Source organism: Syngnathus typhle, linkage group LG16, assembly GCF_033458585.1.
Source record: "Syngnathus typhle isolate RoL2023-S1 ecotype Sweden linkage group LG16, RoL_Styp_1.0, whole genome shotgun sequence".
Lineage (NCBI taxonomy): Eukaryota > Metazoa > Chordata > Actinopteri > Syngnathiformes > Syngnathidae > Syngnathus > Syngnathus typhle.
This window is the reverse complement of record NC_083753.1, coordinates 11,465,082-11,479,530: the sequence shown is the minus strand read 5'-3', so window position 1 is coordinate 11,479,530 and position 14,449 is coordinate 11,465,082. Positions and strand designations below refer to the sequence as shown.

Here is a 14,449-nt window from a genome sequence, read left to right as displayed (position 1 = left end):
GGATATGATCAAAAAACACTTGTTGAAATCTTCCAAGCAAACATCAGCACGACATTGAGAGAGAACAGTCCCACCAATGCCCCATTGCAATTCCAATTTGCGTCATCCACGCCTTTGTCTTTGATGCAAGGTCCCAAAAAGGTCAACATCATGCTCAGTGCAAGGACATTGTGACGCAGTCATCATTTTTATACACAGACACCACTGCAATAATCAATGTCAGATTTTGTGTCGATGAAAGGACATATTGTAAACATTCCACGAATGATTAAATGTGGAAAAACACTGAATAAATGGTATTGAATTTATGTAACACGTAATTGGAGATGTCATAGATTTCCATTTCATTAAGCAAGCTCCTTTCTCCTTGCACCAAGCATCGAAATGAGTTATCCTTAGAATTTGTGCATTTCAGTGAGTATTACTTCATTTCCCACGCGCCATTTCATTCAGAACCAATTGAAGCCTCACTTTTATGCAGTTGTCTGTGATGTGCCATATTGCAGCACCATTTTAACTATGCGTTGCCATTCATAGAGGCTTGTTTTTTTTTTTTTAAATCTAACTTTACAACAAAAATCTAAAAAATAAAAATAAAAACATCCTTGTTCGGACAATGAGTTAAAGACTAGAGCTCAACACTAATTATTTGTTAAATCAAGTTGTTTATAAATCTAACTTAACAACAGAAAACAAATAAGAGATCACCCTTGCTCGAATAATCAGTCTGGAGCTCAACACTAATTATTTGTTAGATGATATTCATATTTTCTCACGTTTTAAGTGTCTTATTTGTCGTATTACAGTTAGGCCCAAACCTTCTTAAAATGACATCCTATTGTCTTAAGAATTGATAGTCAATATATCGTTACAATATTAATAACAAACATTGTGGTTGCTGCAGATGAAAACTTTGCTACAACCACAAAATCTTATTTCTAAGTAAATTTCAATAAGTGGCTAAAAAAAATCGCACATTCCATGACTCTAGCATGAAAAAAAGGGTCAGTGGTGCAAACGCAAAGAAAAGTTTCATTTTTCCGTAACGTTACCACATGACAACTCATTATTAATATAAAGTCCATATAAGTTGACATATTTCATCATGGTTTATTTTAGAGATGGTCTGTCACCCTTTTTAAGGCTATCCACACGTAGATTACTCTTTCAAAAGGTCAAACTCAATTTTATTCCCGCTGTCATCGAAACCGAAACATTTCATTTACATCCCCATATACTACTGCCAACTCATTTATTCATCTGAGTTTTACTCAGTTCTTATTATACAATGGCTCGGTAGAGACCTCTGCCGGAGATCTTGTTTCACTACATCAAACCACCCGTGTACACGCGCGCGCACACGTACACACGCGCGCGCGTTAAAATTTGCACAATAAAAGCAAAACAACTCACTAAATAGTTGAAAGTTTATTCAAAATGAAGAATATAATTTAATTGTAATCCACAACTGGACTGTACTATACTTAATTCAAAACAACAAATACAATAACAACAAAAGTAAGAACCAAAACCACGCACTGGCTGAACCTGCATGGTAACTTTAAACATTTAAATCTGTATTACTACTAGAGAGAGCCTGAGTACTACTACAAATTGAGATTCATCGTAATTTGCATGTTAATAGTACATGGCAGAAAAGTGCATTTCAGTGGTTTAAACATAGGAATTAAAACTCACATCATGCATGTTTATTCAACATCTAGGAAAATACTTCTGAAAATCAATTGCTTGAGGTTTTCCGTTTATGACCCAATTGTTTTTAAGATGTAAAATACAACTGTTGTATCACATTTTGGCCACAAAGGGAAGCTCAAGATCCATCAAAGTCTGCCTTGCTGGTTTAACAGGTCATTCCGTTTCACACAGATTGTGACGGTGAAAGCTCCGCACATCGAATTTTAATTAAATATATGTTCTGATAAGAGAACACAATTTACAGACAACATGCCTAGAAATTACTTCTCTGGTTCTTCTATATCAAACAAATTTGTTTGATATAGAAGAACCAGAGAAGTAATTGAAAAAGAAAAAACAAGATGAACCTAGTACAACGATGCCTAGAAATTGCCTTGGTTTAAAAATATTTCTTTTCAGACAAAAGAGCTTCGAGGTGTTTGACTCAGGTATCCACAATAACAATGTAAAGTGATTTTTTGTGTGTGTGTGTGTGTGTGTGCGTGTGTGTGTGTGTGTGTGTGTGTGTGTGTGTGTGTGTGTGTGTGTGTGTGTGTGTGTGTGTGTGTGTGTGTGTGTGAATGAGTGGACAGGTTGTGAATGTACATGTGCGATAAAGTGTTAAGGCAGAGACCAAGGGCACCAGTTTCGATTTTAATGGTCTATATTTATAACTCTCTGGTCTCCAGTTTCTGCAGCTGTTGCCAAGTTGAAGTTCAGCACCTTGAGCCCCTTCTCAGTCATGGTCTGGGGTCAGAGTTATAAACCTGCCAAACTCTGAGACAGAGAGGCTGAAGCAGACATTCAGGCTGTCAGCTCAGATGTCTTTGCTTCAAGATGTCGAAACCCAGTCGGTGCTCGATGAAATTCTTTTTTCAGGACCAGGGTTCTCCGACCTTTTTAAAGACGAGAATTTGGGTATGGATTCATGCAAAGGGTTTGATTAATTAAAAAGAAAAAAGAAAGAAAATAAGGAAAAAAGGGCATTTTCTGTTTTTTTTTTTCCCAAAGCTGATAATAATTCAATACAGTACATAGCAAGGTAGCTAAATGTGTTGTTAAGTGGAGTAACATTGAAAGGACCACATAGTATTTTGTGTATTGGTCCCAAGATGCGTGCATCCTTCTGTCCAACACGTGAACGTTTAAAACTAGCTGGTTGGTTGGACATCAAACATCTCGTTTTCTCCATCCTGCATAACAAGACCTCGAGCATGACTGTAGGTTGTGGACTCATAAGGGGTCTTTCCTAGAGGGGCCTGCTAGAAAACACACTGTGGAGGAATGGCTACGTTTATTTTACTTCTTGCAAGGAGGAGTTCATCACTTGAGCAAGCTTCACCTCCTCCCTTCCCTCACTCTTTGGGGAAGCAATTTCATCCTAACTAATTCCTGACTCGGATTCCGTGGCCCGTCTTGTGTTGCTCTCCTTCGCATCCATCTTTCTCTCCCTCCGTGTCCCTTTCACCATCAACCTCGCCACTCTTCTCTCTAACTAAAATTGGCCCGGCAGCTTTTTTCACTGCCGGCCTTTTGTCCCTGCTCAGGGAGACGTTTGGCACACAGAGGATCGTATTACAACTTTCATTTCCTGAATGTTTTTCTTTCTTTTTTTTTTTTCTTCTTCTAGCATGGAACCAAGAAGGGTATTTTGCAGTACAAAGATGAAGGGCAAAGGGAGGGAGATGGCAGCTCAGATTCGGGGTGCTGTCACTCCAACTTTGGCAGACAAATAAATGGACATAGCTGCAGGGTTGTGAAGGAAGGATGATGTTTGGGCTTGGCCGGTATGTTTAGAAAGGAGGGGGTCCCTCAGGTATTGGTGAGCCCCACGACGTCCCTCAGGAGAGTGAGGTATATTTCATTATCCCATTCCCCTTCTTCTTGTTGCGTCTCCGACCCCTCCCCAAATACACCCTTGAGCCAGAAGCGGTGTCTGGTTGACTCGCTCAGAAAAGCTTTCGAGTGATAACAGTGATCAATTATTGATCATATGGAGATATTATTCCTATAATGTCTTAGTAAACCCATTGGGCTTTACTGTAATGGAGTTGACGCACGTTTAGTAGCTTTGTGGTAAACAGGATTGTCGTTGTGAGCGAAGACTTGGAGAGAATAACAACCTTTTCCAAATTTCATAAGACTAAATGCAGTTCTCATTTTCCCACTTACGGATATCTGATTCTTCACTGCCAAAACTGGATTTTGGATTCGGCAACATGTGATTTATGACTTGGAGCCTCCCGGGCACATTTTTGTTCTCAAGTCTTCCTTTTTTATTTTTTATTTTTTTATAGACAGGTTCCACAGCTCACCTGTATGTGATGCTGGCCTGCATACAACATGGTATTTCACACGCTAATATTTGGGGATCCTTTGCTGAGTCAACTTATCGTCCAAGTCCAACCCATTTTCTCTTTCTTCATGCCTCAACTCTGGGTTAGCTATCACTCAGCCAGCCGGGAGACGGAGATGAATAATTCTTTCAGCTCAGTCACGTAGTAGCTTCCTCCTGGAGAAGCGCTTTCCTATTCTTGTGAGTTTTTTTAACCCGATACGACCTCATTAGAATAATTCACTTTTTTGGAGGTCATATGTGTTTCCTCCTTCTTATAGCACAATTTTCTATAGGTTGTCTCAAATTGCAATTCCCACTGTATTGGTTAATAGCCTGGATAGGAAAATCATACATTCAGCAAAATTGTGAGTTGTATTTTTAATAATTGGTTTAAATGTGCCCTTGGTCAAAGTATTGCTTTACATGAAGGTAACAAGTGGCTAAAAAAACAGATTGGAGGCTGTTGCTATGGAGACAGCCAGAGAGCCAACACTACTCACGCTTAACATCAGATTTGTAGCTGTTTGATTTAAGTTATTCATATTTCAGCCATCCTTGGACTTAGAAAACTAATTATTTTCCACACAGAGATGTGGAAATTTGGAAATGGGCTTTAAATGAAAGTTTTTAGAAATGATAGCATTCTCCCTCCTGGTATAAAGGACGATCTGTAAAAATGGACGTGTGCGTTTGAGTATCAGGTGTAGTCTGGCCATCCACATTAAAACATAAACGCCGAGCATATTGCAACTAACATTGGAAGGTTTTTGGTTTGTACACCAGCAAAGGGACATTTATCACATGGCTGTGGCCAACAGTGTACTGTAGCTTTACTTAGCAAGTCTTCATTCACATATCACAAATGCATTGGCGGTATCGTCCGGGAGGACTTGCATGCGGTGTTTTTTTTTTTTCCATTGTCATTGCCAACATTGGACATTGCAGACTACAGTGGGTTTTTTTTTCCATGTCTGCATGAACTAGGATAGTTTTGTCAGTGTTCTCAGTACAAAAAATCTTTTCAAGCACCAAGGAGAAAAAACATTCAGTATTTTTGCAAGGTCCTTGTCGTGTAAACATATCCTTGTGCTTTCGTGCTTTCTCTCTCTTGTTTGCTAGAAAGCACGCACACACACATGCACACGCACACACTGAGGCTGCGTGTGCCTTTGGGCCAGGCAAAAACATTGTCAGATCCATGCATCATTGGTAAGAAAATCTCTCTCGCCCACCACCCCCCTCCCTCCCCGCCAAGCCGGGCCTGAAAAGATCCTTTTGTCCCTCATGACTCCCCCCACGTCCCCTTCCCTTCATCACCCTCCTCACCGCCCTCCTCCATCTCGTGATTATTATGGATACCTGGGAGCGTCTCCTACCCGGCTCCCCGCCCGACCTTCCGCCAGACCACGTACAAGGCCGCTCAGCCGAGAAAGTGTTTTATAGCGCAGACGCACAGCCCGAGCGCTGCCAGCGCAAACATCAGCGTGAGGCCGACTGCGCAAGCTCACGCTCGCCATGTTTATTTGCACACGTCCAGGCCCTTCCTGCTGTTGATTTAGAGCCACTGCCACTTTACAAGCATGACAAATGAAATGCCCCGTTGATGACTGGGAGCCCTGTTTGCCATCAGCAGCTGTTGTTGCTGGCAGCCACGACTTCAACCTGCGCTTTTTGTCGTTAAACGCCTGCTCGCCGATGAGGCCTTCCGTGGAAGGGCACGTGGCGGCCGATATGGCGGATAGAATTATGAAAGCAACATTTCTCCCTCCGATTCGGAAACGAGGGATTTGAGAGTGATTAAAAGCAGCATGCCGGTTTCCATATTGGATTGATTTTAGTCTTTCACACATCCTGAAGGTGACTGATGGCTTCTCACTGTCATGTGGCCCCCAGAGCCTGTTTAATCCCATCTGTGTCTCTGCTGTTCTGGATATGTTGTCATTAGATTAACAGGTATGAGGAGTCACTTTAGTGGCTTTGTGATCACCTGTTTGTTAATTTGTGAATATTAAGCCACACTCTTGTGCCAAGAAGCTGAGCCATATGGTGAGCACTGAATGATCGGATCATCGGAAGCTCGGCTCTCTGCTGACCTCTGCTGACTGCTATGTGTTGTTTATGTTCACGTTCAAGCTTGCATATAAAGCAAAAATAAAAACTAGTGGCACATAATTGTGCCATGAGTGATGATCAGGTGTGCCGTGGGAAATTATCCAATTTTACTTAATTAGTCTGGATTATTTTTATTTACAAAGAAATGTGTCTTAGTTCATCTATCTATGCCAACCATGTATAATGATCAGAAAATTTAATACTCTTCCATCAGATGGCATTTTGTTTGATGGTATGTCAAGACATATAGGTTGGAAAACATTGTCCTCTACCAAACACTTTTTCTTCTTCATCACCTAACGCTCACCAAAAGACGTTTGTGCCCAATCATGCGTCACGGTCCTCTGCTGAGACCAAGCACTAATTTGTTGAATATTTTAGATGTAATAAGATCACGAGGGTGAGTTCAAGGAAGGTCACGGCGTAATTGAAACCGGAACATCAGGATATACTGCACTTTTTGCACCAACACTTGCTTAACTATTGTCAACATTTACAATCTGAATGTTGAATTGAAAATTTCCCATTACGCTGTTTATTATCTATTGCTTCTTTCACTTGTGATTGATTGACACAACTAACGTTCACATTTTATCTGGACAGAGTTTGTGTAAAAATCCATGTCAGTCAATCTGCAGCTATTAGTCTTTTTGGGGTCGTAAGGAACGTTACAGAGTGATGTGATGATGCAAAATAGCTGGAGGCGCACACCCAGTCACCCCCAAAATGAATCTGGTGCTACGTCCCTGCAATCTTTGCAATCAGCCAGTATAATGCTAACAGCAACTGTTTCAGATTAAGCTGCAGGAAATCCTCAGTGCTCTCTGCTCAAAACAATTTACCCTGACATGAGTATGGGAGGGTTGGTGGGGTGGGGGGCATGTCTTCTTTATATTCAAGCCACATTTTGATAACCTTATCTCCCCAACAATTAAATAAATATGTTATTGTGGTGTTTTAATATTACGGTTGTCATATTTTTACCATGCATTTTGTTACGATGTAAAGAATACTAATATCTATCCCATGTTTATCTGTGCTGTGTATTTATTTAATCAGCCAGTGAACTTGACTTTTAAACGTTTTTCCCCCCTTTCCCCAACAGGATGTTTGCCATTTAAGTTTGAAAATCGCCGTTCTATAAAGGCAGAGGGCTGACTCGTTCCCATGGCCCGGAACGACAAGACAAACTTTTGGTGAGTGACGAGAATCAAGACAGCAAAAAATGCCCCCCTCCCTCCCCCTCGTCCTGAAAAGCTACCCCCCCCCCCCAAAAAAAGAAAACTCACCAAAAATAAATAAAAACTGAATTAGCGTTTGTTTTACAGCGGCTTCCGTTTTGTGACCATTTGCTTATTCTAAAAAACACGACGTAATCATTTGATCGAGCTTTATATTTAATCATGCAATTGACGATACATTTCATTGGTTTTGTTGTGCGCAACGTGCGGTGAGGTGGCGATGTTTTCACCCAGCGATCGTTTTGTTTTGTCGGGTTTTTACTTAAACGACTGCTGGTGGATAAGAAAAGACCAATCCATTACTTTTACTTTTATTTGAAAGGACTTGACTCGAATTATTTTAACAAAATATAAATTAAGAAAATGCGTAGTCCACGTAAGTGTTTTGTTCAGGGTTTTAGGTCTTCTTTGGGTTTTCATGTGCAAGAGTAATAAAAACCTCCTGTCGGGGTGATATACAGATTAAGCGCATAAAGTTATTTTAAATTCGAATCAAATTTAACGACAGAGAAGTCAGTCTATACAATAAGGTAGGCTACTATAATGTTATTTCATACATCAATCTGATACACAGCTCATCAGTCCTTTTCTGTATTTTTTTTCTTCGTCAAATAAAATAGCGTCTTTAAGAGCCCAAATCCACAAGGCTGGAGGTTAGGGGTCCCAGCAAGGAGTCCTGCAGCTGGTGCGGGTGTCCGTGCATGCCGTGCACCGACTGTGGGGCGCCTAGCCCGGGCATGGAGTACGCGGAGGCCCCGGGGTGGACCATGTTGCCCTGGAGCAAAAGCGCAGAGTTCTGGTCGGGGCTCTGAGGGGGAGAAAATTCGTCCTCCGAGCTGGACATGAGCGACTTTCCTCCGTCCAGCGGGGACAGCTGGTTTTGTTTGTTGCCGCCTGCGTTGCTGTTTTCGCTGTTCTCCCTGCATGGGAGAAACGACACGACAGTCAAATCAGGTCGCATCTTGGTATTTTGCATTGGCATGCCACCTCTGAGAAGATTTTTATTTTTCAAGTAATAATCTTATTGGAATAATTTAGCAAAAATTTAGCAACTCAAACGTGAAAATCTAAACATTAACAAAAAAATAACTGTTCTGCTTTTCCAAACCATGCACTTTTTTAATATTAAGCAACAGGGTGGTAATAATAGGACGTGGTTGGAGTACCTTTCCTTGGCTTCCGCGGCTCTGTCCCTCTGCCGTCTGTTTTTGAACCAATTGCTGACCTGCGTGGTGGTCAGTCCCGTGGCCTCGGCCAGCTCCCTCTTCTCCCGCGGGGACGGATACGGATTGTGCGTGTACCACTCCCGCAGGACCCCCCTGGACTTCTCTTTAAAGCAGTAGCTGGTTTCCTCGCCGTCCCATATCGTGCGCGGCAGTGGGAATTTCCTCCTCACCCGGTACTTCCCGACGGCGCCGAGCGGCCGACCGCGCAGCTTCTCCGCCTCCACGTAGTGCGCCTTGAGCCATAGCTGCTGCAGCTTGGGGTGGTTGTGCGCGGAGAATTGGTGGCTTTCCAGGATCTTGTAGAGTTCCCGGAAGTTGCCCCGGTGGAAAGCCACCACCGCTTTCGCCTTCAGGACGCTCTCGTTCTTGTGGAGGTGGTCGCATGCGGGGAGAGACCATAAGAAGCGGCCAAGCCTCTCTAGGTTTCCTCCCTGCTGCAGCACCTCGCACACGCACGCCACTTGCTCCTGGGTGAAGCCGAAAGACGGTAATATCGACATGATGTCCGTGGTGTAGGAAAAAAACAAAATTGACGTTTATGCCTTCTTTTTTACTCCTCGCGATGCAAATCCTTCCGCGTCGGGCCTGCCCACTCTCCTCGATCTCCGCTCCTCGCCGCACTCCCTTCACTCTCCGGCAGATTTGGGATGTTGATTGTCGGGACAATTTGTTCCTCGAGGAGATATGTCAGGCTTAAAGGGAGCCCAGTGCGTTCCGGTGATTGGCTCTGCGTCTGCCCTGCACCCCTGTACAGCAGAGCAGTACTGACTTTGCAGCTCCGTTTCCTCCCCAGAGGCTGCGCGTCAGGGGCTGAAATAGGAGCGCGCCTCCACCTCCACCTCCCGCCCCCACGGCAGCTCCTAAACACTAATCAATTATTACAGACCTCTTAAAGGCCGTATTAACGTGCTTCGGCATATTATTTAGAGTCGGGATTAATCGCACACGAGCAGGGAAGCCATTTACAATTTTAAGGCGTGCAAAAATATTTACCGGATAAGACAATAAAAGCAGCACGATATATATTTGTTTGGGAGGGGCTGTAAAAGATTATTGATGGGGTTATGGTTTTTTTTTCGTCTGTGTTGAGGCCTTTAGTTAACGCCTACCTCCCTTAATTACATACAGATTGTTGTATCTGCACAACCTTTTCACAGTCGAATAATTACCAAGGCCGTTTATTTTATGGGGTGATATAATTTAATAAGTTCCTATGGTTAGCAAACCTAACCATTTGGTGTTTGTCTTTTATAAGACAAACCGCAACCTGCCAAACGGCCCAGAGACCACCAATGTGTGTACGCGCCGCGTGTTTGTGTGTGTGCACGTTGTGCGTGCATTTGCGAAAGAGATCCTGGCACGGTGGATAAAGATATATAGTGCAGATGTATTTCAACAGTAAAAAAAATTCATCTCTATCCAACTCTGATGCATTAAATTTACTATACTAGTTTAAAAAACGAGCAAGAGCGATAGACCCCGGTATGATTCATTTTGATGTATAGGCGCTGCACAGTCCAAAAACAATCTCAATGCAACTGTCGCATTAAATTGAGAAATAGGGTAGGCTACGTATCTTTTTTAAAAATGAAGCTTTGGCACTTCAATTTTTTGTTTATGGCGTCTTTTAACGCGCGCAAAGAAGTAATGAGTTATCTTGGCTGTTTCCTCTATTTTTCTGGCTCATCATGTTTTTGCAGGTTTGCTCCTTTTATCTGGCCCCCATTTGTGTCTGAGATTAGACCGGCACCGTAGTGCATGGCTCCATGCAGCGTTTTTCGGTGGGCTGAAATACTAAACCGATCCATTAGTAAATGAGTTCTGGGTACCACATTGGTCCGTGCTGCAGCAGTTTTTGGTTCGAGCCTCAAGGATCACATTTCTTCGTCTGCACCACACACACCCTTGAAACCGGATTCCCCTTTTCAATATGCATATAATTTCTGGTCCCAAATGGATTCACCTTAACATTAAAAATGACATGCATGTCTGTTATTCACATCCATGGTTAGTCAATTAAATCAATAGTTTTAAATATATCAGTAATTTAAATATATGTAATTATAACAAGTGTTACTTTGTCGCCTTTTTAAAAAGTAGACTAAATGTACAGGTGTGATTTTTTTTAAAATACGCATTTAAATTATTTTATTTTGTTTTTCTTTTATTTTTATCAACGCAAATTTTAGCAAATGGAAAGATTTTAGAGTTTGATTTAGTTATTTCAACTTATAGCAAGAACATTGGGGCAATTCTGTTTTAGATATAATGACATGCAAAAACGACCATGACGATATGCGGATGCTGTCAAGAGTTGCGTAGCTCAAAAGCACGTGACCATATTCCAAAACAACCATCAGCTTTAGAATTGGGTTTATTTTTGCCAATCAGTTGCACTCCTCTGCCTTCTGGATAGTAATATAACAATTAAGAAAATATTATTGATTATTATTTTTTTGTGAAAACGTGTGGGTTAACGTTTTTTATAATATAAGTTTGATTTTTTTTTTAATACCTTATCAAATGTCCTTGCAGGGCATGTGTCCTCACAGGGTGTATAGGTTCCCAATTTGTGAATGAAAGAGGAGCTTCTGGTCGTCGTGCTGTTGTGGACCTTTTTTAAATGGGCCTAGCTGAGTTACTGTGTAATAACGCAATATGAATAAGAATGAGAATAAAAACAATAATAATAATATACACCATATATGGCTTGCTGCTAGTATCAAAATATAATGCATAAAGAAAATCCTTTCACATGACAGGCAGAAACAATAGTCTAGGGTTGGGTTGGGGGAGCATGCAAATTATTTGGGCTTTGCATTGCAATCTGACCTGATGTGTGTATAAACACATGTGCTCGTTGCTGGACATATAACAAAAGGATATATGTGGCTGTGTAAAAGCTTGAGTGAATGAGCTGTCTGATGAGCAGCTCTCGGGTTTCTCTAATATCTCTACCACATTGCGACGCGCCTCCTCCTTTAACCCGAGCAGCCCGGGGGGCGAAATTATTTCAAGATGTCGACTCTCCATCAGCTATACGACCAGAACTGAGCCTCCACTCCCCACCCCTTTTACCCCTGCAAGTAATGCAATATTCGAGGATACTATAAGGCCAACACTTGTTAGTGCTTTCCAAATATGATTTGCAGGGATCTACCTGCCCTTCTAAACTAAGTGTCCCATGCAAGTGTGAGGGACAACACAATAACAAACAATTTCAGTGTTTGTTTTCACCCGCTAAATTACACCAGAGGTGCCGTGTTAAATTATTCCAAACGTATCTATTATTAATTGTCCCATTGGGGGAAAAAAAATGTTTACGCCAAGCGTTGCCAGGGAAACCAATGAAATGCTACATTTCACTCCAGTCGAGAGGAGGAAAAATAAGAGAGGCTCGAGTGGGAATTCACAAGAGTACGCTTCATAAAAACGTCACCATCAAAAGGCTTCCCCATATAGGAGGGTTTATATTTGTAAAATATGGAGGAAAAGTAAAACGGCTCACAGATGGTTTTCACTCCTTCTAAATCCAAAGTGCTATTTCAGCTGCCTTGAGTGGAAGAGCGCTGATGCAGTTTAAATTCGCCCGATAAAGTCCTGCAGGGGAGTTTAGTTTAGTCTGACTTTTTTTTTCTGCGTTCTGTGGGAAGTGAAATAAATTCAAGAGAAAATGTGAATTTGACTCCATCGATGTGCTTTTTTTTTTTTAACTACTTTTACACTCCATTATAGTAAGGGATAAACCATGTTGTCCGTAAAAGTTAATTGGCAAATCAATTGGTTGAGTGTGCCGCGTATACCAAATAAAAAGGCAGACCCTTCTCCCCAAACACAACACAACTGTTGACATGAGTGAGTTAAATGAAATTGGAGCTGCAATTATCAGCTTAACAGTGTTTCCTGTCATGTTGGAAAATTAGACCTGTTACAAGTGCACTGGGCTTCGACCCCCCATCAAAATCATTACGCATTTCCTCCAGAGGGCCGACTCCACAAATGCGTTGCAATTACAGCCTCGGCGCGTTTACGGCGCTGCGGTCCGTAAACACACCACAAGCAAAGTATTTTGTTAGGGGGCGAGGGGGAGGGCGCGTTTTTCTTGGGTGCAGAAATAAACAAACAGCATGGGCTGGAAAAAAAAAGAAACAAACAGACGTGACACTTCTGGCGCTTGTCTGTGCATGCATGCTGGCAGGGAGGGGGCGCCAAGATGATACTTTCACACACCTCTAATAGTAATTGCTTTGCGTGCGTGCGTGCGTGCGTGCGTCTGTGTGTGTCCTTTCGTCATCACAGGTTTCGTCTGTATCTTTCCCACACTAACTCCTTATTCCTCAATATTGTTCCTCCCAGCAGCCTGGGGAGAGCTAAACTTTGCCGGCAGCAGCGGGAGGCAGCCCAATAGTGGTGGGTCTCTCCGAGCTAGGCTGGTACCCGCCGACCCCTGCCCTCTCATTAGTGGGACGTGGAGCAGCGGAGTACCGTGCTCCCCAGGTCGTGTTACATATGGCTTGCAGTCTGCTGCGACGCATTAAATGTCAGCTTTGAAAGCATCTGAAAGTTCAGAGGTCAGTGTTTTTAATAAGGCCAGGGTTCTGAGGGAGTTCCTTGCTTTTTTTGTCCCTGGAAGTAGGGCTATGTTTTACTTTGGTAAAATAGAGTATATGTATGGAATGGTTGGATTTTCCCACATCAAGGATGTGATTAAATGTTCAATGTCATACTCATGAAAAATGAACTGCATGTGTGAGGCCACAATGGCGTTCCTTCATCCCATGCATTTATAGGCTTTATAAAGCGAGCTTGACGTTTTCTTCCTCCTGTTCCTCGTCCTCTGCGTGAGAGTCAGCCCATGGTCTCCTGCTCATTGCAAATGGGATATTGTTCTGGCCTACAACAAAGCTGTTTTCACCCTCTTCAATATTGCAGGAGGGGCGGGGGTCACTCGATACCTAACAATCAGCTAATCCACTGCCCATGGCGACGAGGTCACCTGCGCACAGGTAACCTTATCCCAGCCTCGCCCTCCCTTCCTTCTCAGCTCACCCATTTGTCTCCCTGCCTTTGCTCCAACAATGAGCGCAGACAAATAGCCTCTGTTTATGTGCACCAGCAGTTAGATCGCATCCAATTCCTTGGACCTGAATGCCAATAATCCACCGCAGACACACTGCGGATAAAGTAAAATCCCTCCTTGTTTGTCCTCTTGTCAAATCTGGCCTTTTTCTTATCTCTATGTGTGTTGGTCAGGCGCCCACCGAGTGAGGACACATATTTGGTGGGAATTTCCAAAAAATCCCCTCAAGCCATGTGAGGAGTTCAGGCTCTCTGTGGATTGAGCGTCGGTGTGTGAGTGACAGCACCTCAGATCCATTCTTCCACATGTCTGTCGGGAGAAGAGAGGAGGAGGATTGGTTGGGGGGTGGTAAGGGTGGGGGGGTTGTTTGGCCTTCACCCAGGGAAGGGCTGTTGGATTGGACTGGGCTATGTGGAGCTGTAAGACCCCCCACCCCAAAAGGCTTTACCTCTGGAAATCTCATTGCTGTTTATTTGAATTACAGGGGCTGGGATGAGAAAAGGAGGGCTAATGAAGTCCAGGTTGCCAGGCATGTGCAAACGATCACTTGCAGAGAGAGCAAGCGGCAGCAGGCTCGCTGGATTATAGCACGCTAGTTTCCCTCTCATCCCCACAGTTTGGCTACTTAAATGTTGGAGAGACATGTGCTTTGTGTCTTTTCTCTGTCATAAAGCTGTGCGTAGACATGTGTCGCTATGACACCCAGGTCAAAAGCCACCCGCTGTTTTTTTTGCAAGGATCAAAAACTGCCTTTAAC

At 42.8% G+C, this 14,449-nt stretch overlaps 1 protein-coding gene across 1 annotated transcript; it reads right to left on the bottom strand.

The window, feature by feature from the left end:
- Positions 1-7,681: 7,681 nt before the first annotated feature.
- On the bottom strand, positions 7,682-9,410 carry LOC133169631 (homeobox protein six1b). Its single transcript, XM_061301977.1, has 2 exons — positions 8,553-9,410; positions 7,682-8,306 (listed from the first exon to the last, which is right to left on the bottom strand). Exons 1-2 carry the CDS (start codon positions 9,110-9,112, stop codon positions 8,012-8,014), a joined length of 855 nt encoding a protein of 284 aa, XP_061157961.1. The 5' UTR covers positions 9,113-9,410; the 3' UTR covers positions 7,682-8,011.
- Between the last annotated feature and the right edge of the window lie 5,039 nt (positions 9,411-14,449).

Excerpts from the sequence above, each read along its gene's own strand:
- LOC133169631 (XM_061301977.1), bottom strand. The coding sequence starts at position 9,112 with ATGTCGATATTACCGTCTTTCGGCTTCACCCAGGAGCAAGTGGCGTGC. Across the intron at positions 8,307-8,552 it reads GCCGCGGAAGCCAAGGAAAG|GGAGAACAGCGAAAACAGCA; the intron begins GTACTCCAACCA and ends TCTCCCATGCAG.